The following is an 18,827-nucleotide window of genomic DNA, read 5'->3' as shown; positions in this document are numbered from 1 at the left end:
GGCTGCACTTGAAGCCTGTGGCTAATTTGAACGCAAACTCCATATGCTCTCCCCTGGGAAATTAGATAGAGATGGAGAGGGGTGCAGGGAATATAACAAAAGTAGGAGCCAAGGTTGCCTTTGGATTGTATCCAGTGGTGGTTTTGCCTTAGTGGAAAGTGCTTCTGCTTATACAAGTCAGGGCACACACACACCCCTTCTTCTTCTTTTTAGCATTCGCTGATCCATGAGTCATCCATTAGCCTTTCTGGATACCTAACATAACTGTGATGTGTCAAGTGGCGCCAGAATACACATGTCAAGCTAAACTGCTTGGAAGATATATATGCTCTATCCCTACTGCTGCCCTCCATGCCATATCCATGCTATTCTGGAGGGAGACACACACAGCCCAACCTCAGCAGAGTGACCATGTGTCCTTCCCACTTTATGGAGAACAGTCTTCAGTTTGGAAGGTGGGCTGGTCCAAATCTGGTATAAAGAACTCTCAGAGAGGGAGAGGCAGGACCTTTCAGACCAAATGATAGTAACAATGACAGTGGCATCCCCATGGTTTCTGAGCCATGGAGTGACTCACCCCATCCCTGCTGGAGTTCAGCTGTTTGGGTGGGATAAGGAGGGGAGGGTCTCATAGCACAAAAGTGGGTCATTGTCAGGGTGGCCCTGTGTCCTCCTTTGGAAAGCAGTCCTCCATTTTGAAAGGCTGTCTGGTCAAAGTCTGGTTTAAAGATAAAAGTGCAGGGACCTTGAAGTTCCCCATCCATAGATGGTACTTAGACAGAGGACTGAGCAGGTATGTGGGTCACCCAGCCATAGTCTTCCCCCACTATGGTGAGAAGTGGTGTATTTCTATTTATAGCATGGTGGTGGTGTTTTTTTTAAAAAAAATATACTGCTTAATACGTTTTTTAAAAAAATCTCTGTGGTTTACATAAAAACAATAAAAACACAACATTCAGTACAATTTCCTAAATACCCAACCGAAAATGAGATTAAAAACAAAATCCAACATTATATTGTAAACTAAACTAAAGCAAAAAAATAAAAATCCATTAAAATTAAGAGTCAGAGTTCAGGGAAAAAAGGAGTTTTTCAGAGGTATTTAAATGTCATTACTGTCTCTGCCTCACAAGCTACAACAGCGGAGGCATCCCCAAAGGTGGGTGCTATTGCTGAGAAGGCCCGCTTCTGCACTGTCATTGGCTGGTCCTGCTGGGACAACCTGTGAGGCCTCCTGGGAAGAGTTTAGATCGGCTTGTTCTGTACTGGGAAACAGCCTGCTGGGCATCTTGGTCTGAAACTGTATACTGATTTAAATATAAACAAAAACATTGATCTTCACTTGGTAGCTAATAGGCAGCCACTGCACCTCTTTAGAGGGAGGTGATGTTTAAGTGACCACCCAAAGCTCAGGAGCAGCTTTTGCAGCAGGGGGAGGGGGCTAATTGCAAAATATTGGGTGCCCTAAATTGCATCCAATTTGGCTGCTGTCTGCTAAGACCAAGCTGCCATGGCATACAGTGATTCTATGAATGTAAGTGCCTATCTTACAACAAGAACAAACAAACAAAAAACCCACCCATCATCTTTTATTTTTAAAAACCTTATGGGCAATGTTTCTATTAAAAGAAATGCTTGAAGCAGCGTGCAATTAAAACAAACTATTAAAAGACAACAGTGCACTAGCATGGTATATATAGTCATATTAGAAGCCAGCTGTAGCAGAACGCCGATTTAAAACATACTGGCTATCCACAACATGGGCATTTCATCTATCTGCCTATGTCATCAAAATATTTCTGTTCTAAATTCTCACTTAAAATGTGACCATATTAGCTAGCAGAAGCCAAACATTCAAATCACAGAAGTAGAATAAACCAATCAGAAATATAATAAATGAAAACACAGAAATATAAAGCAGCAAACAACCTCTGAAAGCCATTTATCTGCTGCCTCCTTCAAAGGCAGTTGCATAAACAAGATATCTGGCACTTTTTCCTACAGAAAAAGAAGAAGAGAATGTGGCTCCCTTTGCAGAGAGAATCCCAAAACCCAGGCACCATTATGTATTTATGGAGAATATTTGTTGGCTGCCAAATTAACCAAGACCTCTGAGTGGTTCATGGTACATTATGGTTTATTTATAAACCTCTTTTTGAACCAAAGGCCACTGAAGAGTGAAAAAGGATGGAGGAAAAATTAGACTAACTTCACATTTATAGGCAAACTCACCTAATTTGTGTTTATCGAAACAATATGTGAAAACAGGGACTATATCTGGTGAATAAAGAATCTTAGTGAAGGCACCAAGTGGGTATCATTGGGAAAGGCATTCCATTATGAGGGTGCCACCACCAAAAAAGTCTTCTCTTTAGTAACCACCTGCTTTACACCTGGAGAAGGGCTTCATCTCATGGTCTGGGCAGATATATACAGATGGACAGGCAATCTTTCAGGTATCCTACCCCCAAGCCAGTATGGAAAAATCCCTATTATGAGTGGGAGAACCTAGAACAGGTACGACTCCTGATGGTGATCTCAGCAGATTAGAGTATTCATATTCAAGCAGACTATCCTGTAGGCATCCTGAATTGCACCCAGAAAGCAAATGGAATTCAGTGATGTTCTTAATCACAGACATATTGTGTTCATTGAAATAAGCCGCAGGTAGCTATCTGGTTGCCTCACACTGGATGAGCTGTAGTTTCTGAGCACTTTTCAAAGAGAGTCCCATGGAAAGCCTACCGTCTGTTATGGATGCATGGATGTTGGCAAATGATCATCCTTCTGCAGGTATGGGCTCAACTGGAACACTTACCAAAGCAGATTGTGGATCATGCTGCTTCTGATCATGGGTGTCACCTGAGAATCTAGGAGCAGAGCCAAAAGGAACGCCTAGGCTGCCCACCTGATCTCTAGAGGAAGCGGAGTGCACTTCCACCTAGGACAAGCCAAGCACCAACTCCAGAGTAAACTGCAGCAACAACACCTCAATCTTCTCTGGAATGCATTTCAGTTTGTTAGCCCTCGCCCTATCTATTACTGATCATTTCCAGAACATATAACTCCTCACCTTGATTGGATGGGGATGGTGCTGAGGATCACTGAGAGCTTCCCTCAGTGGTTGGATATAAATCTCAAACAGCATGGGAGGCAAAGTGAAACCATGTGGGCACAGCCACATAGCAATTGCTGTCAGGTGAAGCAAAAAAATTTCAGCATTGCATTCTGAAAAATCCCCTAGGTACTAGAAACAGAACCAACACAATATGGTGCCTTCAGTTCTAAGCCCAGACAACCATCCCAGAAAGCTGTCCACAGATGCCACGGACAGTGCTGTTGAAAGCGGGAGCATGAAGAGTGTCACGTTTCCCATGCCTTTCTGCTGCCTTAGGTCATTCACCGGGTGTCAGGGACTGTGCTGAGGAGGGCTGCACTGAGGAGGAATGGTGGGAGCCTCCCTCTCCCTCTCCCTCTCCCCCTGCTCCTGATCAGGATCCTGAATCTTCCCAGGAGCAGGAAGACAGTATAGATTTGGAACAGTGGTTTGCAGAGGACATAGTTCAGAAGGCAGAAGCTGGGAAGTACTGGATGGGGAAGAGAAGAACTGGGAGAGAGAGAGTTAACAGACTCACTTTCTCTGGAAAGTGTTCATCCACTGAGCCCAAGGTCAAGAAGAGCAGATAAGGTGGCAACACAGAAAGCACAGTGGTTGCAGATCAGGTTGCAAAATGCGGAAGTGACGTGGGTGACTAGGGAGGAAGTGGGTGGAACCCTTAATTGGGAGCACCTTCATTCCTAGGAAATGGATTCTTTGTTCTCTTACTTGTGATCATTAAAGTTTCTAACTGGTAAGAGGACTCCTTTTTCCTTTGTTCTGCATATTTACTGCCAAAGTGGGGAGGAAGGCAATTCCCTGAAGCCTGGCACCGGGGCAACCAAGACAGTCCTTCAAGCTGGTTGGAACCCAGGCTGAAATGTATCCAGATGCTCAGGGTCGTCCAGGAGGTTCTGAAGCTGGACCACACCAGAGGCTCCTGTAACTTACCCGAGGAAGAAATTTGGAAACAAGGTGGTAGCTGGATAGTTCCTCTCTGTTGCTCCTCCCTCCCTTTTGTAAATGGCATGAGAGAGAACTTAAGACAATCATTTAGCAGCTGGTACAAAGAGAATACAAGCAATGCCAGAAAAATAAGATCCTTGTTAGGAGTAAATTCTATTACAGATAACAGAAGCTAATTGGTTGCAAACCAGTTTCTGGTTTCTGCTGTTTTAAAGCAAAACTGCTTCTTTGCTACTGGTGAGAGAAGCAAATTTGACAAAGAGAGCAGATGGGCACTGATGGGCTCGTTTCCATCATTAGTGGTGAGCAGGATCACTTAGCCACAAATTGTACTCAAGTCTATTTCTTCCAGTCCATCTCAATTTCACCTGTGTGATATTCCCAAGTCTGTTCTGTCATTCGTGTGTGTGTTTAAAAAAAGCTCTGTATGAGAAGTCAGACTGAAATATATATTTAGAGTCGTACATAAACACACACACATATACACACACACATATACAGTGGTACCTTGGTTTAAGAACTTCTTAGTTTATGAACAACTTAATCCAAGAAAGCTGCAAACCCAGAAGTAGGTGTTTTGGTCTGTGAACTTTGCCTTGGAATAAGAACATGTTTCGCTTCCTGTTGAGTGTGTTCCATTTGTAAATTGAGTCCCCCGCTGCTATGGGAAAGTGTGTCTTGGTTTAAGAACGCTTTGGTTTAAGAACGGACTTCTGGAACGGATTAAGTTCATAAACCAAGGTACCACTGTATAACTCAAAATAATATGCATTTTAAAATATATTTTATCTCAATGCACACATTTCTGAATGTATGCTATCCTAATATGCAGCTTTTTAGGGCAAGAGTCATGACACAAAATTTGGAGAAGCATGAAATCCAAGGAATAGTTACATTCCAATCCATTTATCAGAAGTGCAAATTAAGGTCACTTTGTTTTAAAAACATGGGTCAAGTCAATTGCAAAAGCCTAGGCCCAGGGCAGGACTGCCAACTTTTAAAATGGCCCCTGCTCCTGTGCCTTTCTCAAGCAGCTTGATTTGCAGACATTAGTAAATGGTCATGTTACCCTTGTGCCATGAAACGTTTCTTTTGCTGGTTTCTGCATTAGAGACACAAGAGCAGACCAGGCTGTCCTTCCTAGTGCCAGGCAAAGGGAGGGCTTTTTCAAATCTCTACTCATCCAGGAACTCTTTTGCTGGCTTTGAAAAAGTTACAGTCAGCCACATCTGCAAATAATGGAATATGAATAATCTTCCAGGATTTTATGAGGATAAATGAAGCTTCAAGTCCAAACACACTTCCCGAGAAGTAAGCTCTGTTGGTCACATCCACAACATACATCCAAAGCACATGGCTTCCGTCAAAGAATCCAGGAAGCTGCAGTTTGTCAAGAATGCTGGGAACTGGAGCTCTGTGAGGAGTGAACTACAGTTCCCAGGATCCTTTGTGGGAAACAGTGTGATTTAAGTGTGCATTAAGTGTGCTTTCAACGTATGGTGTAGATCTGCCCACAAGTGGGGCATACGTCTGAGGAGACAGCACCTGGTGCACAGCAGAACTACTAGTTTCACCAGTGGAGCATGTGTAGAGGGAGGGATTGCATACTATAAATTAGGGGGTGAAATTAGGGGTTGTAAAATAAGCTCTGTAGAAGATTTGTTAGTGAGAACTAACCCAGCCAATGTCCAGGGTGGAGGGTGCATTTGGCCCTCAATACAGTTCCCATACACAAACATTGCAATGCATCCTTGGAGAAAGTTGTATCTGATGGATTTCCACCTGTCACACAGTGGCTAAAGACTCACCAGCTCTGCCAGCAGAGAAAAAAGGCTGTGAATCCCATATTTAAGTTAACCATCAACGGGGAGAGTATTCAATGAGCTTCTGCAAATTTCCCAGCATTCAGATTCTTTACTTAAAAGAGTATTTTGTGATGCTGGCAGTTCTTGGACATGTGAGAAACAGATCTCTCTAGGGTCTCTCTTTCTGTCTCTGGACTCCAATCGTCCCTCTGTTTGGTGTCAAGAAAGAAAATGTAAGACATTAAGTAGCCAGCACTAAAAACATTCAAGCAACGCCAGAAAGGGGTTAATTATTTTTTTAAGAAGCAGGCCCAAGGACTTATCATAGATAAGGGTGCATTCTAGTGGCAAAAGCAATGCAATGCAGGCATTTTCAGCAGAGTCGGGAGAACTGAAATCCACCTGGAAGAGGAAGAGGAGAGGCCCGACTGCTCCTTGAGAATCTCCAATAAAAATTGATGGGTTGCTCTCAGACATAGCCCCCTCTCCCACCCACCCTACCCTGCTGCTTTCCTTTGTTGGAAGGAAACACCGACTTCTTGGTGATTACTATATGCAGAAGGGGGAATTTCAGAACGCCAGGCTGTGGTTCCATATCTCCTGTGTTTTCTTCAGAAGCCATGTTTGCGTTTGAGCCTACTGGGAAGGGTGGTGGTAGACATGCCCATCCCAGCTACTGGCATCTTGACAGTTTGCGGCCTTTCAGCACCCATGAAAATAAGAGAAGGTCATTGGTTCTATAGCACGCAAGAGAAAAAAACCTTTTCTTTCCAGACATGGTTTTTTTTAATGTGTTTCAAGGTAACAGGTCAGAAGAGCACTGGGAAAGGTAGAAGAAATAAGGATGCTTATTTGATGTGGCTCTTTGATGTGGCAAAAGCCCTCTGATGATACAGCTAACTTTGTTTCTGGTTTCTGTTTAGGTTCCCTGCTTTTGCTGGTTTGTTTGGCTTTGCTCATGCTCTGGGTTTGCTTAAGCAATTGGTATTTGAGAGGTAAGGAGCTTTTGTCAGACACACACACACACACATACACGCTGGCGGAGAGCCTCGCTGAACAAACCAAGCGCTGCAACGCCACGCAGGTTATCGCCCTGCAGCGGTGATGTCATGCAAATGGGCACCTGCCATGTTAAAACCTGCAGGCGCGGTGCACGGTAACGGAATTGTCAGCCTAATCCTGCAAACAGCTCCTGGGGCCTGGAACGATGCCTCTCAACTGCGAAATGTCAGATTATACACAAAAGGAGCCACACCAGGCTGCGCTAACCCACATTCTGTATACAAGCCTGATTTCATGAACACTCTTTGGCATGGAGCAGACCATGGTGATTAAGGTGATGGGAGCTACCACAAGGCAACACTTGCGAAGTGAGTGTTGCCAGCTGAGCAGAAACGATGCCTGGCCGGCTATCATTCAGCAATCACCAGGTAAATATTTTTGACAGGGTCTGCTAGGCAGCAGCAATTCCACACTGAGCTGCTGTTAAGGGCACAGGAGCAGGGATCAATAAAAAAGTTGGCAACTCCACATGTACCCTTGTGCCTATGCAGAGTTACTCAGATCTGAAGCCCCACTGAGGCTTGCTCCCAAATCATGGTGCACACACATGATTCTAGCCTTGGGCATTTAATAAAACAAAAACATGACACCAATTTAGCCCAGAAACTCTGAGCTTTTTCCACTCTTCCCTGCAGTCTGGAGCATAGAGAACTTTATTCCTTCTTGTCCGGTATAAATGAGGCAATTGGATGCCTTTGGGGTGGCGTGTGTGTGTGTGTGTGTGTGTGTGTGTGTCTGCGAACAATAATGTGGCTGATCATTGCCAAGGGCTTTGGAAGCCTAGAAGTCAGAAGCTGCACAGCCCACCCCCACACACATTTGGAGTGTGCACTGATCTTGCCCTGGTTCCTGGCACCCATTCAGGCTGAGGTGTCATTGGGATCTCAGATTGCAGCGAGGGGCTGGCAGGCAGCCAGGGGCAGTCTATTTAAAAGACATGCCTGCTCGGCACTATTCAGTCTCTTTAGAAACTTCTCCAGGGGAAAAGTGTTGGGAGATCTACAAAGTGGAATTCTTTTTTTTTTTCTCTTTCTTTTTTCCCCCCTCCTCCCTCCTTCGTTCTCTTTCTACTGCCGACTTTGTAGAAATCCTCCAACTTTTACAGAAAACCTCTTTGTTGTTCTTAACCCAATCTAGGAAGAGGAGGATAAGGGGGGAGGAAAAAAATTGCAGCCAGTCCCATGCTAAATCTCTTCTTGACAAAGCCCAGCTCTACCTGCTTTAATGCTACTTCTCTCCAGGCGTTTTTTTCATTTGCTGCAGATAATATCAGGACAGTCGAAAAGAAGCTGATTCCCTTCTCTGCTTCCTCCTCAGCCTCTCTTGCAGACGTTGCTTTTTTGAGTGAAGCCTGTGGATTATTATTATTATTTTTGTACCTCTCGGTGTGCAGCTTCACCAAAGCTCTCCTGGCTCTTCTCTTCCCCCCCTCCTTGACTCCCCAACCCACCCTCCCCATTTCCAACCTGTTGCATGCGTAATTCTTGCAACTGCAGATTTTGACAGCCAGGTTTTGTTTTTGCATTCCGATCCTGAATCATTTCTGAGGTGGAAAAGCTCTTTTGGAATCTAAGGAAGGAGACACTTTTTTTCGTTCTTTCTTTTTGAAAAAGATTATTTTCCTATTTTTTTATATAGAAAAAAAATTTTTTTGCAAAAGAAATAAAAAGAGGACAATCAATATTGCCTTGGGTGCCTGCAACGCTGCACGCCTGCCTGTGCCTTGAAGATGCTCGTGACCCAAGTTTTGCTCCTCTGCCTCTGCCTGGGGCTGTCCCAAGGGCTGGGCTCCTTTGTGCACTGTGAACTTTGCGATGAAAAAGCCCTTTCCATGTGCCCTCCCAGCCCGGTGGGCTGCGAATTGGTGAAGGAGCCCGGCTGCGGATGCTGCATGACCTGTGCCCTGGCTGAAGGGCAGTCTTGCGGGGTGTACACCGAGCGCTGTGCCCAGGGCATGCGCTGCCTGCCGCGCCAAGGTGAGGAGAAGCCCTTGCACGCCCTGCTGCACGGCCGAGGGGTCTGCCTCAATGAGAAGAGCTACAGGGAGCAAGCCAAGAACGGTGAGTCCTGCCCCTGGGCCTTGGCTCTCGAGGGGGGCGGTCACGGGGCACCTCTTCATTTCACTCCACTCTTCTTGCCTCCGCGCATCCCCATCCGCCACCTGCCATGCTCTCTAAGCGCCCTCTGAACATCTTTCCCTGCTGTCTCCTCGAATGCACCACCTATCCCATCAGGTCACCTTTCCAATCCAATTACGCCCAGGTCACCCCCACCCCACCCCGCTCAATTGCACCTCCCTTACCTTCCATGACACATAAACCTGTGCAACCTCCACAGCGTTGCCCTATGTTCCTCCCTTGCAGCGCATCTTAACCTTGCTTCACCTGTAAGTGTGTTTTCCTTCTTTACCCAACTCTCACCTGGTCACTCTTCCCCTCCCCAAGCCTGGGCTCCTTATCTCCCATTGCATAACTTTCCCCCCATCCTTATTATTACATGCCTGGTTTCTCACTCAGATGAATTTTCTACCCCACCTGTTGCCTCCTCGACCATCGCTTCACACCTCCACCTTTCACACTCCCACCTCCTCCTTTGGTCCCTCCACGATCCTGTCACATTTTAGTAGCAGTCTATCTTCTCTGGTTTTTATTTTTAATGCTCTGCATCTATTTGGCAAGAGCACTCAGACAGATACACCCCATCAGGTCCCGTTCAGTTCAGGCTCCATACCTTGTGAGTGCAGCCCAGTCCCATCTCTGTCCAAACTTGAGAGTGGCTTTTTCCTTGTGATGCATCTGAATGTTTTGATGGGACATAGAAAGGAGCAGGTGCAATACAGTAAAAAATAAAATTCCGAAGAAAAGAATACTTTTGAACAGGGAACTTTGATATACGTTTTAGGGGGGGTGTATTCCATTTGAGCCATTTCTTCCTTTTTGCACACCTGGATGCAAAAGAGAGCATTCTCTCTCCCCAGACAGCCACTGATTTGCCCCCCCTCCTCTTTCCATCTTCTGCAAAAAAACAAATAAACCCCAAAGCACACCAGGCATCTGCTTTCTGCCAGCATGCCTGTTGCATCCATACAGTGAAGATTTGCAGTTACAACTTCTCCTTCCCAACACCCCATAAATCTTCCTGCTTTTATGACAACTCCACCCCCCCCCTCCCCACACACAGAGAGAGCCTTTTCCTTTTCCTGCTGCTGCTTGAAAGCATTTGCTGGCTTTGGGTTGTCATCTCATCCAGCGGAGTGAAAATATCCTTAAGAAAACAAAAACAAGTTTCCAAAATGTCAGGTGCTTCATTTGGAAGAGGTGAAAGGCGAAGGCATTTTGCTTGGATCATTCCATAAAGTGGAACTAGTCTGTTAGGCGAGGAGGAGGAGGAGGAGCAGATACGACTTGATTTCCTGTCTTGGAATCCAGTAAACTCTGTAACAATCCACTCACACTAAAACTATGTGGAATATCCCCATTGCACGTCATCTACAGTGTGTGTGTGTGTGTGTGTGTGTGTGTGTGTTTGGTCAGTAATACGAACAATATGGTTCAGTGCAAATACGACAGCATGCAGAGCAATACACTCTGCTCTTCCTTTGGAGTTGCAACAGTGCCACTTACAGACAGATGAGACCAGCAACAGTTTGACTTTTTCATTTAGTTCGAACGTGCCTGAGCGTTTTTCTCTTTCCATCCCCCTTTCTCACCCCTCCCCCTTCTCTCACGCTTTCGGATCCAGCTGTACAGCAGGTGCTCCAAAATTGTCTGTAAGAGGAATAGCCAACTTCTGAATTCTTGGGGGCCACTCTGTTCTTCAGACAGCCGTCCTGGGGCTCAAAAGTATGTAGCTTGATGCACAAATAAACCAGGGGTTGTTGGGCATTGTAATAAAGTCTCAGATTAGCCATCAGCAGCAGCCTTATGCACAAAAACCCAAACAGTGTTGAATCTAAATGTGGCCTCTCCCTCTCATGCATGTAGCCATTATATAATTATTTTTGTTTCCTGTGGAGGGGGGAGGGCTAAAGTCCTTGCCATCCAGCAGTTGATCTCCTGGAGACCAGCAAGGAAGCATGATGATTGGTGGGTCGTGTCCAGTCTACACATTTATAGCAGGCCATTCCTAGTCATTATGAATGGACTACTGTTTTTTAAAACTTTTCTTAAAGTTTCTTGCAAATTTTGTCTCAGTTGCACTTTCCAACTCTAAAAAGGGGTGGAATCAAAAGGAGAAGAAGAGAAAAAGGGAGAGAGAGGTCTAAAAATGGCAGCTCAATACTCCCAGTGGATTGGCCATGAACCTATTTATTAGGCTGCTGGAGGCTTGTAGGTTAAAGGGTGACAGTTTTTGAGGACTTTGGGGTCAGAAGGTGGACACTGATCAGAAACAGACCTTTGTTAGTTGTCAGTAAAATCAGTGCTATTTTTCTGGAAAAAGAGGTGCCAGAACTCACTATGAACACCTCCCTCGTTCTCTAATAATGGCAATGGCACCTACCTGAGAGGTGCCAGAACTGAGTTCTGGTGAGTTCTGGCTGGGGAAAAAAGCCCTGAGTAAAATTATCAGGAACTGTTGGCATGACTGCTAAACTGTATTTTTGCAGTTAAGTTAAAAGTTTCAGACATGGTGGATGCTGTGGATCCTAGGTGTGTGTCGTACTGCGGAAGTGTTGCTCTAGCACTCTGATGGGGCTGCAATGACATTTCCTTGCTGTCCACCTCATTCCTGTTTCCAAGACCTGCCAGTGAATTTCAAGGAGCCTCGTTTTGCTCCTTAGTTAAACTTTAATCCAATAATGTAAAAAGCAGCCATTGAAAATAATACCAAAGTCACCTTTTTCTGGAGATGGGCATGTGCTGGGAACAGATGACTTGCAGGCATAACTTTGTGCCTGCAGGAGCTTCATGTATATATATATATATATATATATATACATACATACACACACACACACACACACATATATATATATATACACACACACACACACACACACACAGGAATTTCTGAGGGCAAGGCATAGGGAAAATAAAAGCTCTTGGCACCAGAACAGTAGAGTGTGAGAACGGAGAAGTATATTTTCATAGGCATGTTTCTAAGCAACTGGTGAAAAGGAAAAATGAAGTTTGACTTGAACTTGAAGGCTTCTGCCAGGTTGGCCAGAAATCCAAGGAGCAATCGCTTAGGAAGCCAGTCCCAGCAATGACCAAAATTGGCCCAGAGCTAGAAACTGAAGAGAGCGGGGGGGAAGTCAGGCCTGTATACAATAAATTAAGCACTGGTGGGGAGAGATGGTTGATTCTTCCCTGTTCTTAAATGTTCTTCCTCCCTTATTGGTTTTAAAGTAGGGTTTCCTCTCTCTCTCTCCTCTGACTGTTTCCTCTTCTAGATGGGCTACAATCATCTAATAGACATCCTTTTGGAAACAGGGGCTAATCACTATACCTCTGCTTGTCCTTGCCCACTGATAAAATTGCATGACTGGCAAGTCTGGTAGAGTGAAGCAGTGGTCAAGCCCACTGAAAGTGCCTCCTCATTCTAATTGGCACTGCATGCCAGGGGTGCTGTTGTTAATTACCCACACACCTGGTCCAGGGTAGTGCAGCATCCTGTGCCCAAGGCAACTTGACCAATTACATCCTGAGTGCCCACACTGAACTGCATGCTCAACTTCTGCCAGCCATTAAACAGCAACCCTACCTGAAGCTGCTTTCCACTATGATGCTTTTATTTATTTAGTTAGCTATTTGGTTTTCGGCAAGCCATTTCCCAGCTACCTTTCTTATCATTTGGTTATATGCTTATGCTTATGCTTCCATCATCTGTAAGCATCCAGTCATAGGAGCAGTCATAGGCCAGGTCACCCATATGCCAGGTCAGACCATTGGTCTATCTAGCTCTGTATTGTCTATATATCTATACTGACTGGCTGTGACTCTCTAAGATTTCAGATGGAGGTCTCTCTCAGCCCTACTTGGAGATATGAACCTTCCTGCATACAAAGCAGATGCTCTGAGCTATGGCCTTTCCCCCCAAAGTAGGCAGGTAGGCGCTGGCAGACCGCAGAATGAGGCTGGTGGGGCAGAGTCCTTCCAGAAAATCATGCAGCAGAAAGATCATAGGGCCCATTCTTCCTGGGACCAAACCAAATTGGAATGTGGGAGGGGGTGTTTATATAATTGAATACTTATCCATGTTCTGTTTAGTTTCAAAGGCCTTTCCTGCATGCAGAACATTGGCAGATCAGGAAGAAGACTGAGTTATACTCCTTCCTGACATGCTAGCCTTTGTGGTTCTTCTTTTAAGATGGGAGAGCATTCAATCATTTGATTCCCCTACTTGCGTTTTGAATGGTACACTAACCTGCTGGAAGTTCTTGAGAAGGGCATTCAGTCATCTCATTCCCTGCCAGCTTTTTGAAGTAGTATAATTCCCACCGAGCTTCCTTGTGTCATTCCAATGAACACAGTTGCTAACCTCAGACACCAGCCACACCCTCACAGCCCTACCTGAGTAATGAAGGCTTGCAGAGCAATATCCAGCTGCCACAGAAGCATCCCCTGCTGGCCACATGCAGAAACAACAGCGGCATTGTAGAAAATAATGACAAACAGAAAGATGGGTTGTGTGATAACAATTATATCGTTGGTGTGGTTTTCTAAGGAACCAAGCAACAGGAACAAAATGGCCAAGGTATTTTCCATTTTTATTTCTCAATTAAAGTCAATGTTTTTGAGAACAGAATGCCAGCAGATATGCTTCTTGGTCACTGAGAAAATATGGTAGTCGCTTGGGGTGAACAGGCTACTGGATATTTGTATGCCTAGTTCAGAAACCTACAGCCAACCAACATGAATTCATTTTCTCAAAGAGGCCAATGAAATCACCTACAAAGAAAAATGAGAAGTGTTGTTTATTATTCATGCCAGTATCACACATATATTCCTAGGATCAGTATATCCTTCATATACAGATGAGTGGTCATATTCCTAGCAAATATTTGAATCATAGGATTGTAGAGTTGGAAGGGACCCCAGGGGACATCTAGTCCAACCCCTGCAATGTAGGAATCTCCACTAAAGCATCCTTGACCGATGGCCATCCAACCTCTGCTTAAAAGCTTCCTAGGAAGGAGTGTCCACAACCTCCCAACGGAGACATTGGCCCTGTGGTTTCTTGCAGGGGAATTGATGCAACAGTGAAGAAATGAAATGGCAATCATATTTAATATGGCTGTTCCGGATTTATCCGTTTTTATTTTAGAAACGTGACCACTTTTTTCCACCACTTTTTTCCCTCACCACATCACACAGGCGTTTTTATTTTTCTGAGAGAAGGCAATTAGCAGCCCACTCTTTCCTAGGCATGTTTCTCCACTGGAAGACCCACTGCGGGCTCCTTTCGCACATTACATTTCCCTCACTTTTTTATTAATTGCTGTTTAATGCAACACAAAAGTGGCACTCATTCACTTATAATTTTCCAGACAATTTGCACATTACATTTTTCATATGTGCATGCACATCAAAAGAGAAGGGACTGTGGCTCTGGGCCTGAGTACATCCATGGCATGTAGAAGGTCACATGGTCAGCTAATTCTCTCCCTGCTCCCTGCATCTTCTCCCAAAGAAAGAAGTCAGGCAGCACAGGGTTGGAAAGGGGCCTGCCTGTATCCTTGGAGAGGTCACCCTAGCCTCAGAATAGACCGTGCAGAGTTAGAGGGATCTGACTCAGTCTTTGCACAAGACTCCACACCACATCTTCTGACTTCATGTATTTGGTGCCTGCGATGTGTGAAGCATCCCAGAGAGGAATAGGACTCATGATTTGAAAAGCACGCAAGGGATTGCAGAGTTCAGGGGGCCCAATTAGTGTTTGTTACCCAGATCCCCAAACCCGCTGGAAGGTGACACATTTCCTGGAACCCAAATGAAAGAAGAAGTACTTCTTCACACAGTGCATAGTAAAACTATGACATTTTCCCCCACAAGAGTAGTGATGGCCGCCAACTTGGATGGCTTTAAAAGAGGATTAGACAAATCCATGGGACTGGTTTCAACTACCTGATTCCATTAGTGGAAGCAGGATGCTGAACCAGGTGATCTTTTGGCCGGATCCAGCCCGGCATGCCCTCCAACATTTCTCTGATGAAAATAGGGACATCCTAAGGAAAAGAGGGACATTCCAGGATCAAATCAGAAACCGGGATGACTTGTAAATCCGGAACTGTCCCTGGAAAATAGGAACACTTGGAGGGTCTGGCAGGGATCTTCTAATGTTTTTATGTTGTTCTTCTAATGTTGCTCCAAAGTTCTCTGTTCTTCCCTTCCCTCATGCCTGTTAAAAAAAATCTGTGCTGAAGTAATGAGGAATGAGTTGATAAACTACTGATAGGCTTTCTTATGAGACCATGAGCCAATGACAGCTGTTACTAGGGAGGAGGAGAGAGTCTCGGAGGCTGGATTTTTTTGTAAAAAAAAGTTTTTGCTGTATCAGCTTTCACAAGACAGGAGAGAAGCGTCGACTTGAGCTTAAGTTTCCTGCGGCTAGTAGTAGATTTAATATTTTATCATTCCTTTGACATGCTTTCCCTTGCACTCCCCACTCAAATGAGTTTAACATGGGGCTGGGTATATAACAGACACACAACAGCTGCAGCAGGGTGTCTGGGATATAAAAGGGGGGCAGGTGCACAGCTAGGAATGGAGGAGGGAGGCCCTGGGTGAACTGGGGTTAGGGGGGTGAGGGTTGGGGCAAGGGTCATGGGAGCAGCCAGCTGTGTGTGCCTTTGACAATTGCCAGGATGCGCTGTCCATCCCAGGGTGTAACTGGCAACCCTTGGTGAACTGTTCTCTCCCTCTCTTCCTTTCCCTGCATGAAGCCAAGACAACATCAAAAAACACCCTCCAGACGTTAAAGCCAAGGCTAGTAGCAACAGGTCTGTGGCTCGCTCAGAAACTGGAAAAACGCCATTCTTTTTTCTTGCTCCCCCCCCCCCCAATCTACAGGGATAGGGGGAAAGGGTGGGGGGAGAGCAAGATGTTTAAACTGTCAGGTCCAAGCAAGAAAGCTGAGTTTCTGTGAACTTTGGGGAAGACGGCAGTGCTCCAGAGGGAAAAGGTGGCATGTGGATTTTGAAGTGGGAATGGGTTTAAGGAAGAGAAGCAAGTCAAACTCCAGAGAAACTCAGATTTGCAAAAGGGTGTGTGTGAAAAAGAGGAGTACAGGAAGCTTACTTTCTGAAGTCAGGTTACCTTTTCATCTAACCTGGCTTTATCTCCTCTGGCTGGCTTTGACTGGTGTTGAGCAGAGGACTTTTACATCACCTTCTGTCTGATCCGTTTTCTCTTGAGAAGCCAGGGTTTGGACCTGGGATCTTCCTGATTGCCTCTACCACTGAGCCATGGCCCCCTCCTGAGAGGAAGGATCTGTACAATGGAGGCAGAATTTTATCCACAAAACTGATCAGTCAAAATTAGCTGATTCATGTGCTGGATTTTACATACCTAAAGCTGTATTCTAACGCCACACCCCCCACAGGAACATCGAGGGACATTGGAGGCAGGATAGGTGCACCGAATGAGCAGAGGTGACAGGCATGTCACCTTGCTCCCGTCCATATAATATGGGCCAGTATTATCTGACCTGACCCCATGCATGTATAGTATTTACTGAATTGAAGCTGAGTATCATTTGTCCATGTGCTTTATGTTTCATGCTCCCCCCCCATCATTTGTATGACGATATCTCCCAATTGTCCACATATGATAACATGCTTAAAAGGCAGTGCCATCAAAAAAGGAGACCATAGGCTGGAACGGACACCAAGCATCATCCAGACTGACCCCCCACCCCCGCAAAACCCACAACAATATAGAATCATAGAATTGTAGAGTTGGAAGAGACCATGAAGGTCATCTGGTCCAATCCCTCACATTTGCCCAATGTGGAACCCACGACCCTGAGATTAAGAGTCTCATGCTCTACCGACTGAGCTATCCTTTGGTGTGCATGTGATTTGATCCACTACAGCATTGCAGGATTTTGACACAATTTATGAAAGGCAGTCCTAGCAATTACCATTTACTCTGGCTTCAGTGCACTCCCACTGCTAACTTTTGTATCCATTTGCACCGGTTACCCACAATGCAGAGCTACCCTATAGTAGGTGGTTTTTTTCTTTGAGAAATACAGTAGACGCTCGGGTTGCGAACATGATCCGTGCAGGAGGCACGTTCGCAACCCACAGCGCCGCATCTGCGCATGCACAGGTTGTGATTCAGCGCTTATGCGCAAAGCGCGATTTAGCGCTTCTGCACATGTGCGACCGCCGAAACCCGGAAGTAACCTGTTCCAGTACTTCCGGGTTTTGGCACGTCCGTAACCCAAAAAAAACGCAATCTGAAGCGTCTGTAACTCGAGGTATGACTGTACCTCTATTTGGAGCATTTCCCCTTGAACCAGCATAAGCCACATTCACTTCAGAGTTAAGTCGAGGTGTGTACATTTGAGACAGCCATTGCACATGTGCAGAAGACAGTTTCATGAACAGGAGGTGCTGGGGTAGCAGGGGCAGGGAAGCCAAGCAGGTAATGCACGTCAGGTGAAGCTATCCTCTCTGTTGTGTACAACAGCATGCAAATGGAACTTAAAATGCAGCAGGGGAGAAACAACCTCATTGTGTTTTAAACCCCCAAAGTGTATATAGCCTTGGAAAGCATTCCTTGACTGCAGCAATAGGTTGCTTAGTAAGTACATAGGGATGTCGGCGTTCCTCTTGACCCTCTCTTTTGTTGCCTTCCGAAGAAGCAGAGCAGCAGAACATGAGCAGCTTTCTTTTCAAGCAGAGCCTGGGGATTTTGGCAGCATCCTCCTGGCCATGTTTAGCTTATCCAGAAGTAAGCCCTATTGAGGCCTGGCAAAATGGGGTGGCAGAATACTGAAGGGACAGAATGGACGTTACCACTTACAAGTACGTCACTTTAGAATGCTCTTGCATTCCATTCCGAGTAAAATTGTGACATAGCCAAGAAAAATTTACAGTACTTTCTGGAATGCTCCTCACTCTGCAACTTTTCTACTTCCAGTTTTTCAAACCTGTGATGCCAACCCTTCTGCAGTCTGGAGTGGGGGACCTTTTTTCAGCCATGCAGGGCTGACAGACAGTGACTTGAACTGTGCTTTCCATAGGAATAACCTGCACAATCAAGTTCTCCATGGGGAACTCAGTCGCATGGCCAACTCAGCCGCACTTTCACCTGCCCTGTTGCATATGTTATCAGGTGTGGAGCAGGTGATATTGGCCTCACAGGCCAAATTGGGACTTGTGGTGGGACACATTTGGCAATTCCCCACCCTTGTTGAGTGACGACAGAATTCTGCCTCCTCCTTGCCGCATGAGTAGCAGATCTGGATTCAACAAGACTTAGTTCCTAGTAAGAGGGTTTAGGATTATAGCCCAATCCTGTGCAGGCTCAGTTAAAATTAAATACCCACTGATTTCAATAGGGCATGCTACCCAGGATGTGTGTGCTAAGCCTTAAACCAGGCTTCCTCAACCTCGACCCTCCAGATGTTTTGAGACTACAATTCCCTGACCACTGGTCCTGCTAGCTAGGGATCGTGGGAGTTGTAGGCCAAAAACATCTGGAGGCCTGAGATTGAGGAAGCCTGCCTTAAACATATGTTTCCTTCTCTTCAAGTAGAAGCTGCTAAGGAATCACTAAAGAGAGATGCAAACTTCTACCCCCACTTTGTTTGCACCTTCTGTGTTTTTAATACCAGTATGACTTGGACATATTGGTCAATAATGAGGCTCATCTCCAAGCTCAACTTCCACCCTCCTCTGCTCCTTGGCTGTTGATGTTTTAAATAAGGACCATATAACACTTAAA

The 18,827-nt window shown here is 45.4% G+C and overlaps 1 protein-coding gene and 2 long non-coding RNA genes across 4 annotated transcripts in view; 2 read left to right on the top strand and 1 right to left on the bottom strand.

The window, feature by feature from the left end:
* The window catches only part of LOC310749485, a 465,633-nt gene that overhangs the window by 9,721 nt on the left and 437,085 nt on the right, over nucleotides 1-18,827 (top strand). The window lies entirely within an intron of this gene.
* Nucleotides 7,710-18,827, top strand: part of IGFBP5 (insulin like growth factor binding protein 5) — a 44,449-nt gene continuing 33,331 nt past the window's right edge. Inside the window, exon 1 of the mRNA XM_083585970.1 lies at nucleotides 7,710-8,990. Within this exon, the coding sequence (XP_083442096.1) occupies nucleotides 8,660-8,990 (331 nt within the window). The 5' untranslated portion in view covers nucleotides 7,710-8,659. The remainder of the gene's footprint in view (nucleotides 8,991-18,827) is intronic.
* On the bottom strand, nucleotides 13,623-17,895 carry LOC310749384. 2 transcript variants are annotated; one of them, XR_014541594.1, is made up of 3 exons: nucleotides 17,368-17,895; nucleotides 16,170-16,361; nucleotides 13,623-13,820 (listed from the first exon to the last, which is right to left on the bottom strand). It is a non-coding gene; the product is annotated as an uncharacterized lncRNA (long non-coding RNA). The 2 variants fall into 2 exon arrangements; XR_014541595.1 differs by having other exon boundaries at nucleotides 16,188-16,361.

Source organism: Podarcis filfolensis (genome assembly GCF_964270895.1).
Source record: "Podarcis filfolensis genome assembly, chromosome: 1".
NCBI lineage: Eukaryota > Metazoa > Chordata > Lepidosauria > Squamata > Lacertidae > Podarcis > Podarcis filfolensis.
Note: the sequence above shows the minus strand (reverse complement) of the source record. Positions and strands in the feature narration are given on the sequence as shown.